At 38.7% G+C, this 18,285-nt stretch overlaps 2 protein-coding genes across 5 annotated transcripts; both read right to left on the reverse strand.

The window, feature by feature from the left end:
- Nucleotides 1-2,201: 2,201 nt before the first annotated feature.
- Nucleotides 2,202-10,420, reverse strand: LOC124412321 (lipase 3-like). 2 transcript variants are annotated; one of them, XM_046892096.1, is made up of 7 exons: nucleotides 10,203-10,420; nucleotides 7,819-8,116; nucleotides 6,688-6,802; nucleotides 5,807-6,053; nucleotides 5,051-5,300; nucleotides 4,046-4,188; nucleotides 2,202-2,936 (listed from the first exon to the last, which is right to left on the reverse strand). In XM_046892096.1, exons 1-7 carry the CDS (start codon nucleotides 10,260-10,262, stop codon nucleotides 2,787-2,789), a joined length of 1,263 nt encoding a protein of 420 aa, XP_046748052.1. In that variant the 5' UTR covers nucleotides 10,263-10,420; the 3' UTR covers nucleotides 2,202-2,786. The 2 variants fall into 2 exon arrangements, with proteins under 2 accessions (XP_046748052.1, XP_046748053.1); XM_046892097.1 differs by having other exon boundaries at nucleotides 10,221-10,419.
- Nucleotides 10,421-11,556: 1,136 nt separating this feature from the next.
- Nucleotides 11,557-17,822, reverse strand: LOC124412384 (gamma-aminobutyric acid receptor subunit beta-like). Of its 3 annotated transcripts, none has more exons than XM_046892219.1 (10): nucleotides 17,566-17,822; nucleotides 17,182-17,251; nucleotides 15,737-15,861; nucleotides 15,521-15,588; nucleotides 15,298-15,443; nucleotides 13,983-14,140; nucleotides 13,614-13,898; nucleotides 13,137-13,370; nucleotides 12,633-12,892; nucleotides 11,557-12,130 (listed from the first exon to the last, which is right to left on the reverse strand). In XM_046892219.1, the coding sequence occupies exons 2-10, from the start codon at nucleotides 17,244-17,246 to the stop codon at nucleotides 11,978-11,980; spliced, it is 1,494 nt and encodes a 497-aa protein (XP_046748175.1). In that variant the 5' UTR covers nucleotides 17,247-17,251; nucleotides 17,566-17,822; the 3' UTR covers nucleotides 11,557-11,977. The 3 variants fall into 3 exon arrangements, with proteins under 3 accessions (XP_046748175.1, XP_046748174.1, XP_046748176.1); XM_046892218.1 differs by having other exon boundaries at nucleotides 17,522-17,822; XM_046892220.1 differs by lacking the exon at nucleotides 17,566-17,822 and adding an exon at nucleotides 17,370-17,444.
- Nucleotides 17,823-18,285: the final 463 nt, after the last annotated feature.

Genomic DNA, 18,285 nt, shown 5'->3' on the forward strand with positions numbered 1-18,285 from the left:
AATCGATCTGTATGAAACTTGTCTGATGAATTGCTCACCTAGGAGTGCGAATAAGCGATCCAGATCAGGAAACAAGTAACAGATGAGAAAATTTCAAGTAATCACGTTAAAAATGGAGACTTTATTTATTCCAATATCCGTTACAGAAAATACAAACAATAAAATATTATAGATGGCATATTGGATCCTGGCAGAGGTGTGCTTCACCTGAAAGTAGGTCGAAACTCAAGCTGTATAGTCAAATTCGTGTGACAACATTCTTATAAACTATCGTTCATGTACTGCATAAGTCAACGTAAACCGCACACATATTCTTTTGTAGTATCATTATATTTCTCTTGCATTATTCAACCGCATATTTGTACTATTTCTTATCCTAAACTTTTATTCTATTCTTCAACTTCTTAACCTACGTTACATTGACACTCAAACACTTGTACCAAATTTAAGGCATATTGAATAAACTTAAGCTTTGAGTTATGAAATTCTCAATTTTCTCTCCCGCCTTTTTTATAACCCGTCGCAAATTCCATTTATTTTTCCCGTAACCTTTGATCCGCCGTCCACAACGTGTTTAGACGGTGTATCGTGTACCTAATAACCGAAAAAAATGGGCTGGAATGATTCCACGCTGGATTCTAAAGTACGAGAAAGTTTCTTTCCAACGTAGTCAAGCGAATGACTTTCTGTGGGAGAGCATGCTTTCATCACTTCTTAGTTTATTATGCTTAGTATTTTGACTTATTGTTGTCTCGTTTGTCGGTAGCTTCTAAGCCACCGCTGGTTTACTCTACTTTTCTCTGATTTTTGGAGTCAAAATTTTTCCATCTCAGCATCGGCGTGCAGAACTGTATTTCCACCAATTGTACCTTCAAGAACTCAATCAAAAGATCTTAAACCATGAGTCACCCTCACCCCGTGGCAAAACACTGTCCCAAGCTATTTCGGGCCACATAAATTACCTCGATAATTAGTATATAATTCTCTTTACCTGCATACCCAACCTGTAATTTCCCGTAATTTAATCTAATTTACATCGCTTGTCATCAATTGCTTACCTCAATAATTGTGTATCCAAGCTATAATTCTTATGATGTTATTTCTCATTGTCAAACTATAATGTTCGCGCCTATATGCTTCGACTCTTAAGGGGATCAGTTTCAGAGCCCCTAAAATTTATTTCACTTACGTCACTTTACTTTACTTGGCATATTTACTTTTTGGCTGCAGCTCTGCGCAATCGTCATAGTCGAAAAAATACATCTATCTAGCATATAAATTGATTTTACCCCAGCGTTTCTTCGAAAGTCAAAATTATCTGCATACAAAACGATAAGGAATTATCATATTCGCTTTTCTCACAATTCTAGGTCGAAATATCTGTGGCTGTAGAAGCCAAGAAAATAAAAACGATGCCTGTAACACAGTATGCGCACTAGAAATGAAATTTTTTCGCCATCAATTGAAGTGTAAAGATTTTTAAGAGGATGGTACCATGCATGATAAAATAATAAAGAATGGTTTCCTTCTAAATTATCGTAATTACAAAATCTTTCGTGACAGTCCCAAAAACTTTCTTACAGCCCCTTCTCACATTTTCATGACGGCTATCGTGACACTCCCGATTCATATTTTCGCCACGGTGTGGCATTTAAAAGTTACCCATAACGCGCAAATGTAGTTTCATTTCACAAAAACGTTACCAACTATCGACTTCACTGTGACTGAAGACATATGTCAAATATACACAAACATACTCCGTGTACAATTAAAATTTCTCACACACCATACAAAGAAACGGCAATGACATTTAACAAAAACCTTATATGCTGGCAAAATACCAAACTCCTTAACACAAGCTATGGCTTACGTATGGGAAAAACTATCTGTGTAAAATCGACGTACAATATGAATGGAATGTGATAAACTCAATTCACATACATGCAAGAATTAATAATAGGTTGTTGAATTGAATTATGAAGTATACCTTCTCATGATTTACAAGAATGAAACAAAGTCCATCGACAAATAATACAAATATTTTATTTACAATCATAAAAGCTTAATGATTTATACATACATGTTAATTTTGGACTAATTCAACATAGAGCCGACAGTACATTTTTGAAGCCATAGTAATTAGTCTTTATTAATTACAATTCGATTTCAGTCATTATATGGTTAGATTTTTTTTAGTTTAAATGGTTACATTAGCTGATCGGTACACTTTCAACATCTAAAAATCACTACAGATTATGAATGATTATTGGAAAGCGTATCAAAAATTGTTCACTGGTATGCCAGAGAGCGAAATCTGTCATTATTTGGGGGCTATAGTTAACACAACGAGTATGGGCAGGAAACTTCTATACTGTAAAAATCGTATAATAAAGATGAGTTACACGTTGTCCCTAACTATGAGCTAATTTCCTAATGATTCCCCAACTAGATACGCAGAGTCTGCGTATTTCCGGGGTCGGGGGGATGAGTAAAAATGTGAACACGGAATATATAATATGTGTCGAATAAGAATATGCAGCTACCTCGTAGTAGCGCAATCAAAAAGTCGTCGGAAATTGCCTTACTTGACCAAGTTACCAAGACATCAGGTCCATGACGTGCACGGTTGGGTCAAAGAAGACTGAAGGCACGTAGCCAGATATACACCTTCCAAGTGAAGCGCAGTCTAGAGAACGGCGACGTCCATTGTCTCTTGTCGTCCATCCTCGTTTTCGAATTACATGGGATTGTTCGCTTTCGATGCATATGCATTACACAACTCGATGCTACGATCGTTTTAGAATTTTTATTACATAGTTGTATACGAGGGTCTTGGCGTCCACGCCCCACAGATAATCGATGTGATTGAATTTGGCATAAGGGATCTTGTACTTCTCGATGACGTTGGGTAGTTTATCCGCTAGCCGCGCCACATCCTACAAACACGCGAAATACAGTCAATTACATAATGGCAATATTAAAGAACAATTCTAGAATTTTCAAGGTCGCTGCTCATTGATTCGGTATTGTTATCGAAACTGCAGTGATTGTGATACAAAATTGTACTGTGAATGCCTTTTAAAACGGACCCTGCCAATTAAGTCACGTGATCACTGCCAATGCGCAGTCACAGTCACGGCAAATACTCTCGGGCGAAAGTTGCGCACGCGTAAATGGTGACCGCGTGACTTGAAAGAGTTCGTTCCAAGTGACATTCACTATACAGTTGAGCACTCTACTCATCTTAATAGCAAAATAATGATATTTTTCTGTACACTATAATTTTCCACACGACAAGCCCACGTGACACCGTATAACATTTATTAAAAAACGAAATCAGTAGTTACGGAGGGACGCCGGCATTCGATAGAGATGATGCAGAACAGTTAATTAGATTCGTCTTGTTAATGACCGTGTCAGCTAAATTGTATGAATTTCGGGAGTCTCGTTAGCGAGTAAATCAAATTGGAAATTCTTTATGTACAAATTGAATAAGCTTCTCTCCCAGAAGATTATGTGGAATGTATTTTCAAAGTTAAAAAACTTTTTTAAAGAATCTCACCACCGTCATTAATTATGACTGAACTGTTAAATAAGTATCTCATTAGTCGAATTCAATTCACGGTCCGGAAGTTTCCTTTCGAAACGACTGAATTCTAGATTAGGAATACCTTAATATGTTCTTAATTGCGCTACATCATTCAATTTCTACGTATTCTGAGAATGTATTAAATGATCACGGTCTCACCGAAAGTGAAAAAATGAGTTTGCACCAAATTTCATTAGGAGATGATTATTGAAATTATTGAAAACTACAATTTGGGCTGCACTTTTTTTATTGGACCGTCATTGTCGTTAGTAGTGTTTTCACCTTCGAATTTAGTTCGAATGTTACGTCACTTTACTGTAAAGTAGCACCAACGACTTCTAAAGGTCTGTGAGTAGCTCTGGGACTTGACCGAAAAGACGTTTTATAAATTTTTCACTAAAAATTTGTAAGACTTAATAAGTATCGTTTAATGGTATCGACGATATCGCAACTTACTCGTGGATCTGTCATGAAGTCGTTCTCGCTGTAAAATATCGTGACGGGGACTTTGACTTTGTCAAGGTTGTACTTGGGAGGTTGGATGCTACCGTAAATTTCCAAATTCTTCTTCTTCCCGTAGTCGAATTTTCGGAAAGACCCTGTAATGAGACGTTTGAATGACGGCGGACCATTCACTTACATGAATTAAATAAAGTGCTTCCGCTTCGTCAAATCAGTAAGATTTTCAATATCATTTACAATAACCACTGTAATGGTATCCGTGACGGGAGCTGGATTGCTGAGCAATAACTATTAATAGATGTCAACTCAATATTTATGATCTCGCTATTTATATTAGTGACTCTATATCAATTGCTGTAGCTGCTGACAATAAGTTGAAGTGTGAATTATTCGTAGAATAGGAAAGTTGATATTTAATAATGAAAATTTCAGTTTTTGGAAGTTTCTAATTTTTACAAATAATGAATGAAATTTTTGGGGAATCGATATGTGCAGGTGTACACAATTTCGAAAATGATTCACCCCTGGGTTTTGACGCTTTCCACGTCATACAGAAATTTATTGCTACTCGAATATCATTTTCTTAATAATAGTAGAGGATTACAAGTTTTCATTTTAAACATCGAGTTACCGCAATTTTGGTGGATGCCAATTTTTAAATCACAAGTCATTAAGTGAATAGTGCAGGTGATTTAATCACAAACTCTGAAAAATCACCTCGCGTATAACTAGCGTCTACACACATTACAGGTATACGAAAGTATTCATCCAGCACATGATTTCGCAAACGAGTAAATAGTGTTTTTTTGTCATATTTACCGACGTACCGAACAGTCGAGCCAAAGATAAATTCACGTAGTGTCTAAAACAGCTACAGCATATTTGTAAACGACGATTGCATCTGGTCGCTGCTTATAAATTTTTGTACATTCCGTTGTAATGAATGCAGAGAAAGTTTATCTGTAGACAATCTATAGATATAACACTTATGCAACTTACCTGACTGAACGCTTTGGCCGTAATGAATAATCTGCTTGTAGGACGAGCCAGCGGGAAAGTGGCCGAAAATTAGAGGTAACATCGCTTTGTCCAGTTGATTGCTGCCAAAGCCAGCAATAAGGTAAAGCCACGAAGTGCACACGCTCTTCGTCAAAGTCTGAGGAGCGTTGCGTATGAGCGTACCCAGAGCCCGAGCCTGGAGTCTGTTTCGAGGAAACCATTGGTGAATGTTACAGTACGAAGAACCCCACTGTAGACAAAATTAAGCAGACGCAGTATAAATATATTGCAAGAGATATACGTGCAGATCGTAGAATATTCATGCAAGTATGAACCAAGTTCGTATGAGAGTCGGATATAATGTAAATCGGATACACATTTAAGATGATTTGCATTAGTTAATATTATACCCCAAGATTTTATCAGTCATGCTGTTTAAAACACTCAAGTTCTTTTCTATGCTGAGAAAAGGTCAATGCAACAATATTTAGTCGGTCTTAAATTCGACCAGTGAAATTTATTCCATAAAATATTATGATCAGAGCTCGTTCAGTATTAACAACAACTTGAACGTATTCAGGATTTACATATGAATTATTAATCACATAAAATGTAAACCAGCCAAAATTTATGACAAACCCCTTTGCAGCTGGTATCTACATTCTTAGAATTAGCTGTATGGGGGACATGCAGAGGCTGAACGAAATACGAAAATGTTTATGACTCGGTTAAATCTAGGGAATGCTTGTTATTTACCTCCATAAGATTGTAGAAGTGTACGGTGCACTTGATAAGAGGACTTCTTTGATGCGCCAGAAAGGCGATTGGCGCCAGACTGACCATAGCCCTGATCTTGGAATTATACTCCGGCAGCTCACTCGCCATTACGTAGAAAATCGTCGTGCCTTGGCTGTAACCGACGTAGTACAACGACGTGTGCCCCGTTACTTCGAGGATGTAGTCGATCATCGCTGGCAGATCGTAGTAGCCCATCTCGTGCCAACTTTCGGAAAGCGGATAATTTCTCGAATTTATACGCGTTTTCGAAACCTACCCTTTCACCATTTTTACGGTGAGAAAAAAAGGGAATAACGAAAGAGGAGATGTTTAAAGCTATTTAATATAAAACACTCTGACGGAAATTTCATATATGACAAAACCCAGATTATTTTTTTATTTTTATTTTTTATTTCTATTTTTTAACTTAAATCACCCTAAATTTAGTCAATTATTTAGATCTACGCACATATTTCGACATACTTATATGGGTTAATCATATGTTGCCCGAAAAGAGCTCACGTAATCGATTCCAGTTTTCAAATTATGCATGCTGTTTCTTAATCTGCAGTATTTTTCGACGCACCATTCTCTACACTCTTGACTCTAGCATTCAGTTATCTAACTATCTTTCACGCAGAGAATTGTACGTATATTCCAAAAGGTATTCAAGTATAACCTCATGTGCGAAATAAATAAATAAATAAATAAATAAATAAATAAATAACGAGTTGGTCCATTAGGGATGGGTTAAACTGAAGCCACGCTGTTAATGGTACAGGCGACATTTCGAATGACAAAGGTTGGATGCTTGCATATGCGAATTATAATGAGATTTGTGAAAGGGAACGTAAATTTACCTAAAGTCCCAAAACTGCTTGTCTTTGATCGTGTATTGTTTATGATCCTGAGAGTAGGCATTTCCTCGAGAGTTTCCAAGCCAAACGTCATAGCCACTGTCACACAATGCGTAAGCTGTAATAACGTCAACATTTGTAATTAGTTGGCACACCATGGGGGAACATATAACAGCACAATGTATAGCAAGAACCTATCAGAAGTTGCAGTATTATTGTTATCGTTGTCTCCGATCATCTAGATAGATTTACTGAAAATATATGCACATACGTGTGATCATTCATTTCACGTCTATCGTGGTCGCAAAAATTACGAAGTTAGAGAAGACATATGTGGCCGAAAGTGGAGAATTCCTAATTGCCTCCTTTTTTTCAAAAAATTCAACTAGTTCTCGAGATATTTTCTCTCAAGAGATGTTTTGTACATTATGTACTGGGTACAATTTTCTTGAAGGTTGCCGACACTTAGCCAGCAGACTAGCATCCGAAATAACGTTTTAGGGCTGCACAGCGATTTCTGGAATGCCAAGTTATATCTCTACACCCGACTTACAGCTGATGCGGAATCCAAAAAAATAAGAGGTTAGAGGAACAAAAAAATATTTCACATTCTACAACTCCTGTGATGAATATGTGGACTAAACTTTTAGCGTTAAATTTACAGCAATCGTGGAGAAATATAGAAAACTGATAATAAGAATTACAAAACCAACCGTAGAGTTACAGTATGCTTAGGAAGATCTACCACAATTGACGTAACTTTGACTCCAAAAAAGTGCTGTCCATATATTCATCACAAAAGATGTAAAATTTGTATTAAATATTTTTCCGTGTAGCTGCAATTGCGAGTCCACGCCGGCTCTTAAGTCAGATAGAGATATCTTTTCACAAGTGAAAGTACGGTCCTGAAATGTAACTTGGATTGGTAATCTGCTTGAAGCAGGTCAGAAACCTTCGACGAAATCGCTCAGGTATATATCGTACATATCAATTGTGACGCAGCGAATAAAAAACGGTAAATATTTTTGTCGCACTGGATAGAAGTGCCGGAAGTTTCTGTTTGCGACGGCCACGATAAATAATCAAGAATTCGATAGCAGGTCGTTTATTGGTTTACGGAAGTGCGCAGCTCACCGAGGGCCCTTTGCGGCCCAAGAAGAACAAAGTCAGCGGAGCTAGACAGAAGACCGTGGAGAACAAGTACAGGCGGCCTCTCATTCAACACGGTTGGAGATCCACGTGTTCCGGCAGCTGATGGTAAATCCTCACTCGATCCCGACGGTTCGGGACTAGGCTTGTCCATTGCAGTTGTTCCAATGGGTATCCTCTCGGACAAGGGCCGGGGAACGCGATGCATTTCAAGACGATATCCATCTTTCGTCCAGGCATGATGAGTCTCGGCTGGATAACCGTGCAGTCTTATCAACTCGGGCTAAAAATTAACGATTCGTATTAGTTATCAGTGTCCTGTATCATGCATAGGTATACAATGTTGGATGGTCGTACATCGGCTTTAAATATATTATAAACAAAAACAAATCTCTAATTTTTACAGATTTTTATTTCAAGCCATGAGTCTCCTTGCTGGCCTGTTTTTGTTGTACTTAATTCTTGAGCGCTAGAATGGAATTTTTAGGCATATCTTCTTTCTATCCAATCGAAAGTAACGACGATTCTAAATTTAACGAAGATTAACTAAAGTATAAAATCCGGCGTTATATATCTTGAAAAATGCAGATGAAGAAAAAATTTACTAAATTAACTTAACACCCACCACTCGCGTGAAATATACGATCCACAGGAAGACTGAGGGTTGAGAATAAAAATCTGACAAAATTAGAAAGCAACTTGTTATACATTTCGAGCCGATTATCACCATCCAACATGATTTTCCATTTAACTACCACCCTAATAAACATACGTATTATTATATTATATAGTATGCATAGCGGTATAATAACCGCGTCAGACGTTCCCCTTCGGATCAATGTACCTTATACGAGTGCGTCGCGGCGGAGTTTTCGAGCACGCCGTAACCGACAAGTTAATTCTTTTTCAAGGCAAACCACGCTCCGAAGTGTTTACAATGACGTAATCCGGAATAAACAAACCTATGCAGATATTTCTATTGACGCCACAAACGGTTTAAGGAAATCCGATACTGTATGTAGATACATAATACCTGGCACACGCGCACGACTATCAATGAATTCATCGGCAAGCAGGCAAATTCGCGAATTGTCACGTAATACCAAATGATTAGTAAATAAGGTTCAAACAATTCGTGCAATTCTATCGATCTTGACAATCTCGTTACAAAACGAAACGTTCAGAGTTTAAGTGTTTAATGTGCGATATTAATATTGTATTAAGGTCATGTTAATTCTCCGAAACAAGACATAAAATTGGTATTTTTTGAGCAATGTGTCGTTTTTAACCAACAGACTTGTAGAAGATACTCCTCTTTCAACATTTGACCGCAGTTATACTGTATATTTGGAAAAACACAAAAAAAATACTACCACTAGCAAGGACCTATCCAAACTTCTCCTGTTTTCTAGGAATTCATATCATCACCTAATGTATGTACGTATATTTCCACTCCAAACAGTACACGCTAAATGTACAGTGTATATACAGTGTAACACAAACGGGAAACACGTGCCGATACGATTACCGTCGGCACATGTGTGCGTTATATCCAGATGATTTTATCTAAGATAGATAGATCGTCTTATTGTCAAACGTCGCAACTATCGATGGCTGAAATTGAATGAAAACGTGGGTTTGATAGCCGCGACGACTGCAGTCTTGTTGTGACTCAGGCACTCGTACAATCAGCTTCATGCGTCAGGCGACGTATTATGCTCTCTGTTTATACGAGTTCCATATTCCTGGTTATGGTTGGAAGCCCTTGTCAGGTTCAATACTTTCTTATCTGGTCAAGTTTAGCGTGCAACAACAACTAATCACGTGAATGAACGGATTACAAACACCCAACTACGCATGTTACACGTTATACGTTACGTACTCTATTTCCCTTAGATTCATTCTGACACATTCAAGGCCACATGATATCTAGTCCACTGTCACTTGTTCGTGAACGCGCGAGAAACTTACGTGTCACAAGTGGATGACAAAGATTTCTCAAGACACACACAATTTCTACGCCGATAAAAATCGTTTGACGAGCACAGATTTCCACGATCGGATGAAAAAAAAGCGACGCTCAAACGCCGGCGTTTCTATCGAATGCACTCACGTTACACGATGAGGTGAAGTGAGAAAGATAACCTTTACAACAAAATCAACGAAAGGCGTGATTGGGAAATTTAAGTATGCGCAATTATTGCAAAAACTTATAACAGCTACGTTATGGAGTGGAAAGCGCGACGATTCGACGCAACGCAACGCAACGCTTATAGCATAAGTAAGAAGTATTAGTTACCACGGCGTCACCTTACTTCTTGCCTGCACCCTCGGAAGCCAAAAAATATCGACATAATATATTATTAAACCATGACATAAGTACGTACCGTCGATATATGAACTTCGTCGTGATCCAACCCTTCCGTCATTATACAAGGATGGCGGCAAGGATTCGAACAAGAAGTAGCAATTATTCACAGCGGAGCAATTGCCACCTGCGGGCTAGAGTAACGTTAACGTTCACGATTCGGAATACACACGCGACCAGTTCACTGTCAGAATTACGCACGAGTCACTGGCGCAGCTGATCGCTTTCCGATGCAATTTGGCGGTGCTGCGCAGCCGCTTGCGCATTCCACGCGCATGCGCGCGGCTCGAATCTCGTTTCATATTCGACAACAACACGCGTCACGTGATCATTTATTTTTCAAATAATCAAGAAGCCGCCGAGGAACGATCGCGGGTTCAGAGGAACCCCGATCGCATTATACATACCTACATACGGGATTAATCGAACCCGTTTAATCCGACTTGATTATTCGACCTCTTCGCGGAGTTGCATAACCCCGTGTTATCCGTGTTGTAATGTCTTTGTTTTAACGCCTGTAGTGGTGTACGAGATTGCGACGTAAAAATGTGCGTTACTTCAATACTCATTGACTCGATAATGTGCGCTTGTCCCTTTATTTTATATCACTCGAGCTATAGGGTGGATGCGCAATAGCTCGGATAATCGAGGTTCTACTGTATACACATACATTTATATATATATATATATATACATATTATACTGATGAATATCAGTAGACGCACCTTTTCTATAAAACATAATATTCACAGCTTATACGTTATAAATAAATTCAAAGAAAAAATACGTCAACTTTCTTTTCAGACGGATAATGTCGACAAATTTGCACCGTATGCCTTCAAGAATATAATTAGTAATTACTTATTATCCCTAATTATGTATAGTTTTACAAGTCCGTGGTCTGCCGTCAACGAAATACGCGCTGACTGACAATGAGAAATAGTAATAAATATATATACGTATATGTATATATGCTACGTGCGAAGCCCAAAATTGTACACATCACGCTTCGTATAGAAATTTTTAAACAAACAGCGGTCTGTACGCTCTTCACACGTCACATATATGTTATATAATATATATAGCTATACCTAACTAATCGACACCCCAGTATTCCTTCTGAATTGACACCGTACGTCACTAGTATTAGGTATACATTATATATGTATAATTGTATATATATTAAGATGATAATTGCTTTTCTGCAACTTTCACGGTCGTCGATATCTTGAAATACATAGTAATTGTTTATAAGTTATAAGTATTTCACTGAAGCGCTAGTTTGACATTCATTAGAGTTTACAATAAAATTTCTTCATCTAAAATTTAACACACGTCATCATCCTGTTAATCGAACGAGCGAGGGGATACACGTGTAGACGATGTATGTACAATGACCTCAAATGGTTCTTGTAGGGTCGGATTCGATGTTCAGACCTACCACGTCTTGAGCCCAGCTTCAGCCTATCGGCTATCTTTCATGCAGATATTGTAACGGTTTTCACAGTTACTGTTCAAATAAATACATGCAAATTCACGTACAACGTATAGCAAATATCGGTTTTTTCGAAACCGAGCTAAGCGTCCATCATCGGTATGCATTTGTACTCGCATACAGCAATGACACTTGGGTAATTCATGTGTGACTTTTTTCATAATTGCCTACGTATATCCCAGCGCAGCGTGGAGTAATCTTTGAGGATAATTTTTTTCGTATATCTTCATGCTTTTACATCCGTAAAATTCACGCAGGGTCTGTCCGAAGCGTTTGGACCTTTAGAGGATGTAGAAAATCCAGTAGACGGCATTGAACAGAAGGAAACTGACGGGAAAAACAATTCTTGAATACTTGTCGATGATGTTAACGTCTTTAATCTTCGGCATTGAAGCTCGCAATACCGAAGCACCTCTTCGTAATGCGTGTAATACCTAGAACAGATCGACACCAACCTCCGTTATCATATCTTAATGTTAGTCGAGACTTTCCGCTGTGAAACCGAGCCGTACAGAGTCAGTGATTGCTTAACGCTCGTATATAGCTGGAACTCGTGAGCACGAGATTAAATGCTTGACTTACAATTAGCCCGATGCTTTTCAGGCATAGATAAATCTCTTATTTCATGTCTAGGTTGATCGGTAGCTTGCTATACTCTCTTCGTGCTACTTGCAGCTCCTTGAGCGAAAGAGAAAGCCGGTTACGTACACTTCGGGTATCATCAGGCATTCTTGCTCGCACTTACGGGTGTTCGCTGTCAGACATGAACGTAAGGAACGACTGACCGTTAAGCGAGGGGGATATTCGCTTGTTAGAATCGCAAACCACTTTGGAATGCGGTCACTTCAAAATCACTTGAAATCACTTGAAAAATCTATGAGTGAATACCCCCTCGCCGTTTAGCTTATGGAATGGATATGTAATTTGTATGATTACTTTGGGTTTGTGCTGCCTGGCGCCCCTGTATCGCAAGCCACTCGTTCTACAGTGCGTGTTGTATCCCGGAGGTCGAGAAATTCGGAAGCTTGGGGGAAATTTGGCCGGGTCGTGATCCCGAACTGGTACTCCTGCACCATCCGGAGCAGCCACGATTCCCGATCTGCTTCTTATGCTGGGCAATGGTGACATTCTCAGATCTTGGAGCTCTATGATATCTGCATCTGTCGATTCGGCAAATGGCGAGCTCGCTTCGCCACCTGAGCATGTTGACGTGTTACTCACGCAGATTTATGAAACGTGACTATGCATGTAGAAGGAAATTTGTAGAAAATTTCCGAATGAATACAGTACGGATTGCTTGTATCAAGGTCCTTATCAAATGCCATTTAGACTAGCATCTCTGCGCGTCTACTGTACTACATGTATTTATTCGTTGACCAGTTCCACGGAGATATAACAACACGTTAGGTAGATAGATAAACAACGTATAAATATGGGTACCAGTTTTTGCCGCGGTAACTGATTTTTTCTCCGTTCCTTCCTTCTTCTTAGTCTTCTTTTTAGCCCTGGCACCCCAGTATGTATAGTTTACAGCCGCGTACTCTAGGAGGGCGGCGAATACAAAAACGAAACACATTACGAGATATATGTCGATCGCCTTCACGTAGCTTATTCTCGGCAAGGAACTCCTGACGCCCGTTGATATCGTAGTCATCGTCAGTACAGTGGTAATACCTGGAATTATAATACGTGGTTTTGTGTAATTTGGTTTCGTCTTCTAGATTCATTGCTCAGATATTTATTGCAAATGAAAGATCAAAACCATTTCAAAGTCATCGTTTGGAAAATCAAAGTCCTCACGAATAAAGCATCTTAGGATCGTGAAAAACAACAACCGTAAAAGAATCTCTCGATGAAATCTTATCAATGATTGTTAGTATTTAACTAAAAATGGATGATATGGTAGGCGAGCCTTACCCAGTGCGACCCTGGCGCTGGTTGCCTCGTGGTTTATCCAGAAGCTGACCCAGCTAAGCATTACGATCAGAATGCTGGGTAGATAGGTTTGAAAGACAAAGTAACCGATATTTCTCTGCAGCTTGAAGCTGAGAGAAAGTCGCTGATAGATGCCAGTGGCCAATCTTTCCTTACGATCATTTGTCTCGTAGCCGATAATCGTGAATTGTGGCAACTCAGCTTCTTCGACACCACGGACCGGCGTCTCCTTCCAGTACATGACGACATCCAGGACCGTGTATCCATCTGTCCAGAATAATAACTCAGTTTAATGTCATTCATATATTTGTGCCGCCGTTGCAAAAACAAGAGAGTATTCGTATAACGTACAGCTTTCAATTTCGACAGTGCAATTTTGAGAGTCCAATGGATAATAGTGAAGATCCATCATGCAGGCCAGGGTTGTTGTAAACCTCATTCCATAAGTGACAGATCCGTCCCCGGATAAACGCACCAGCTTGTTTCGCTCCGTCACATCATGTAGAAAGCTAAGATTGACAATCCATACCAACTAATTAGCATTATCTGTTTAGAATCAACATTTCATCGACCAATTACGTAAAGTACAAAATTTCCAAATGACCGACTGAAATAAACAATAATAATTTGACTGCTGAATATTTTTGTCACGATGTATACAGATTATCATCGTCTTTCAACCTTATATACGATAACTTACAACAGCCCACGTGCTCACTAGTAGCCAACTTTTTCTAACCAGACCCTTCCTAATATCAACCCCATGGTTAATATCCTTCATTCTCAAGTACCACGCGACTTTTTTTCCCCCACCTTGCTTACGTTACCCTCAAACTCATCCTCCTCATCTGGATTTTTTCCACCCTCTCCCCCAACTTCACTTTCCCTTCGACAAGTCAATCGCCCATCACCCTTCAGCAAGAACAGATGTGTACACTCAATCTCAATTTATACTCGCGTAAAATCCATAACTCTTGATTGCAATCTGTAACTCTCCACTTTCATTTCATTCCTGTATGCATCAGTTGTATTGATCTAATATTTTGTAATTACAATATGCTATATAGCTACTTCTACCCTGCAAAAAAGAAAAAAATGAAACCATTTAATCAGTGCTACATCATGTGCTTGGATCAGAAGGTCCAAGTTGGGGGAATGATATGGGAAAACTTTTGGTAAGTTATTTAACGAGGTCAGTTGGTGTGTAGCGACAACCTGCTGACTACCCCACTTACGCTTGCAAGTGGCCCAGCTTAAGGAGCACTATTCTACATGATCTGCGATTGACCCATATCCTAGTTTATCATTTATGCATATGTACAGTGTGCATGTGTTAACCTATGGATTTATGTGTATCATCCATAGTTATAGCTATAGTTGGAGGCGTGTATCAAGCGCAAGGCAAGACTGGGGCAAGTTTTTTAAATCGATCGCTTTTACCCATTTTCAGAAAGGAGGTGCGGTGTTTGTATCTTACGTATGCCATGTACTAAATTGCAGATTTCAGGTAAATACAACAATATGTGGCACTCGTTTCTGATAAGCTTATACGTTAATCGAGGGTGAAGTAGTAAGTCTCATGCAGTGAGGTAAAAAAGAAAATCAAAAACTATATCCATCGACGTACCATGCTGACATGGTAATTATACCCATATAAGTAACATACCTGTTCTTATCATTAGCAAAGAAGGTATCAGGCACCCAAATCTTTTCAGCAAAATCCCCACTAAGCGTCAGAATTTCTTCTTCATGCGAAAATGCCAACCTCTCATCTTTCCAGTACTGATTCAGATACATGGTTATGGTATAATCCTGCGACGAAGAAATCATCCAAACATCAATACGTGTACATTTAACCCATATATATAGCAAGTATTCCTAAGACTGACCATGTTAACTTCTGATATAGCGTCAAAACTGGCGATTGTCAAATCCATTCCGACTAAGAGTGGTTCACCTAAATGTATAAAGAAAATTTCAGAGGTCTTTATTTACCACAGACTTTCGTACTGCACTGAGCACTCATACCTGGGTATTAAAAAATCTTCAATATAGGTATATTGATACATGCTAAGTATAATGCGGAAGAATAATTTTCAGTATACCGCCAAAGTTTGGTCTCAGCCGAATGTCATATCCCTCAAGAATCCTAGAAATCGTTTGGGTCACATTTTCCAATCTATCAGATATCCTAGTATCGGTGGTGGTTTCACTGCCCTCTCCAGTGCTCCTGTTTAAGGCATATATAATTTACGACGTATATTACGTATGTTGTACACATAGGTATGTATGTATCGTATTCTGATATGAGTGTGTACAGGTAAATTATACATATAGGTATAAACGTGTAGTAAGTACCTAACTATCGATAAATAACATTCTATTGGTATGTCGATGAATATGCATGTACTCTGTACGTATAAGTTACATGTGTGTGAGTGTGTGTCTGTACAACTGTGACATATAATGCATTGACACGCTCCTGACCCATGAGCTATGTTTCATATATGTATAAGGTCTTGAATGGCGCACTAAGCCTCTTTCAAAATAATGCCGTGAGATAGAACGTACTGCATGTAAACAACCATGCAGTTATGTGAAATCAAGATGCCTGGGGCATAAATTGAAATATTGGTTCTAGAAAACTATGTGACGGATGCTTACTTTCGGAGGTATAGAAAATTTATGTCGATGAGCTATTATGTACCATATAGAATGATAGTTCTACATTTTACGGATGAATCTTTTTCAGTCTTGTAGTACTTCATCTTTGGAATAGTTATAAGTCTACACTAAAGATGAACTTCAGTATGTTTTATCATGTTGACTTACAATCGTCTGAGACAGCAGGCAGGTGTGTACTGTACGGTGGTTCTCGTAACAGTGTCTCTATTTCAATATTAGTACAGAGTGTGTATTGTGATGAATAAATGTGTAATCTATTTTCCATGAAAAATCTCGATGGCATGGTGTGAGAACGTTTTTCATAGGAACAGCAAGGATAATATCAGACCTCCGAATCACGGATTCTTCTGAAACTTATGGGGGTATTTACTGCGTCCAAAATATGAAGTTTCTGTTACTTTACTTAGTATATAATAAATCAGATTGTCGAAAATTCGCAATGCATATACTTCACTGTAGCTCTGAAGTAATAGTATATCCGTTTACACTTGAATCTATAAGATCCTGTCAGCGAAACTTCAACGGAGAAAATGAAATTTAATATATAAAACAAAAATACACAACAGGTTTCATTTATGATAGCATTGCATGTGAAGAATGTCCTATAAGCTAAAAGTATCTAGCTGTTCAGCAACGAATAAATTTCCCTGTATGCCTGTTCAGGTAAAAATACATGAAAGATGGTTTTTTCGTCTGGCTATAGGAGATTGTTTAATTTCCGTACAAATCTTTATGGTGTATCAGAACTTTAACGTCATCAGTTTACACAAACCGGTAGGGTTGGTTCTCATCCGAAGTAGATACAAAGATCTTGATTATAAATACATAAACGTATGTATGGAATATTGGTTAAGGCGTTACTCACCAAACTCTGCGATGTTCCAAGTACAGAAGAAGGAATATTAGAAGAGCGTGATGCTTCGTGAACATCTCGTCTAAAGTCCGCATAAATCTTGCAGCATGGAAGAAACACAAGGATGATTAGGTATACGTCCGATTAAAAAAGAATCAGCAGATCGATTTCCATCCAAGTAGTTTATAGCGGGCACCTACATCCAACAGCATCATTAAGTTAATTAAAGTCATCCCAAAGTATTGACCTATCGATATATACCTACACGTCCATCACGTGTGAGAATAGGATCAGTTATAGAATAGGAGCGTTCTCAATAATGCTGGAGATGACATTCTGGTAAATTGTATACCTTGGGTCCAGGTCGGACCTGCACCACCATTGCCACCTTATTACCTCTGGGGATGCTTTCATTCCAATCAGCGGCACTTTGGGGAACTCCTACGGAGACCGCATATCGACTCCGAAAACCGTTTTACATTCATCGACGCACCACCAACCACCGAGACACTGTACTACCTTCTCTCATTCATTCCCTATCCCTCGTATTTTCTCACAGAAAAACAGTGATACAGAGGAGAGAACGACACTGACGCAAATCCCGCATCGGCCTCGGGAAATCTCGGGCGAGAAGACACGAGCGCGCGCAACTCCAGGCCGCGCCGAGCGTCAGCATCCCTACAGCCCCGCTGCATCTATACACGGGGTGCGGGTCATACCTACATGTAGATATATGTATATACCATACCTACATTTATTTCATACCGATACGAGCCTATACCCGTATAGGAACCCCTAATTATAAGCAAGTCAGGGTGGAAACCCATGGAAAAGTATCAGTTTCGGTGAGAACTGAATCCTTTTTTTTTTTTTTTTTTTTTTTTTTTCAATTTTTACTTTCAATGACTATATGTTTTTGAGACAACAGTATTTAAATAACAGGTTTTTAGGAAGATGTCGATCTGTCTGTCCCGGTAAAGTCTCGCGATGATTTTGTAAACGGATTGATGAAAAAATATAGGATTTAATTCAAATGATGGATATGAAAAATTGAATTCATTTTTAAGGCGATAAGTACCGTAAAAATACTCTTATTATGGCTTGTTTTCAATAATT

This window comes from Diprion similis, chromosome 11 (assembly GCF_021155765.1).
Source record: "Diprion similis isolate iyDipSimi1 chromosome 11, iyDipSimi1.1, whole genome shotgun sequence".
Taxonomy (NCBI): domain Eukaryota; kingdom Metazoa; phylum Arthropoda; class Insecta; order Hymenoptera; family Diprionidae; genus Diprion; species Diprion similis.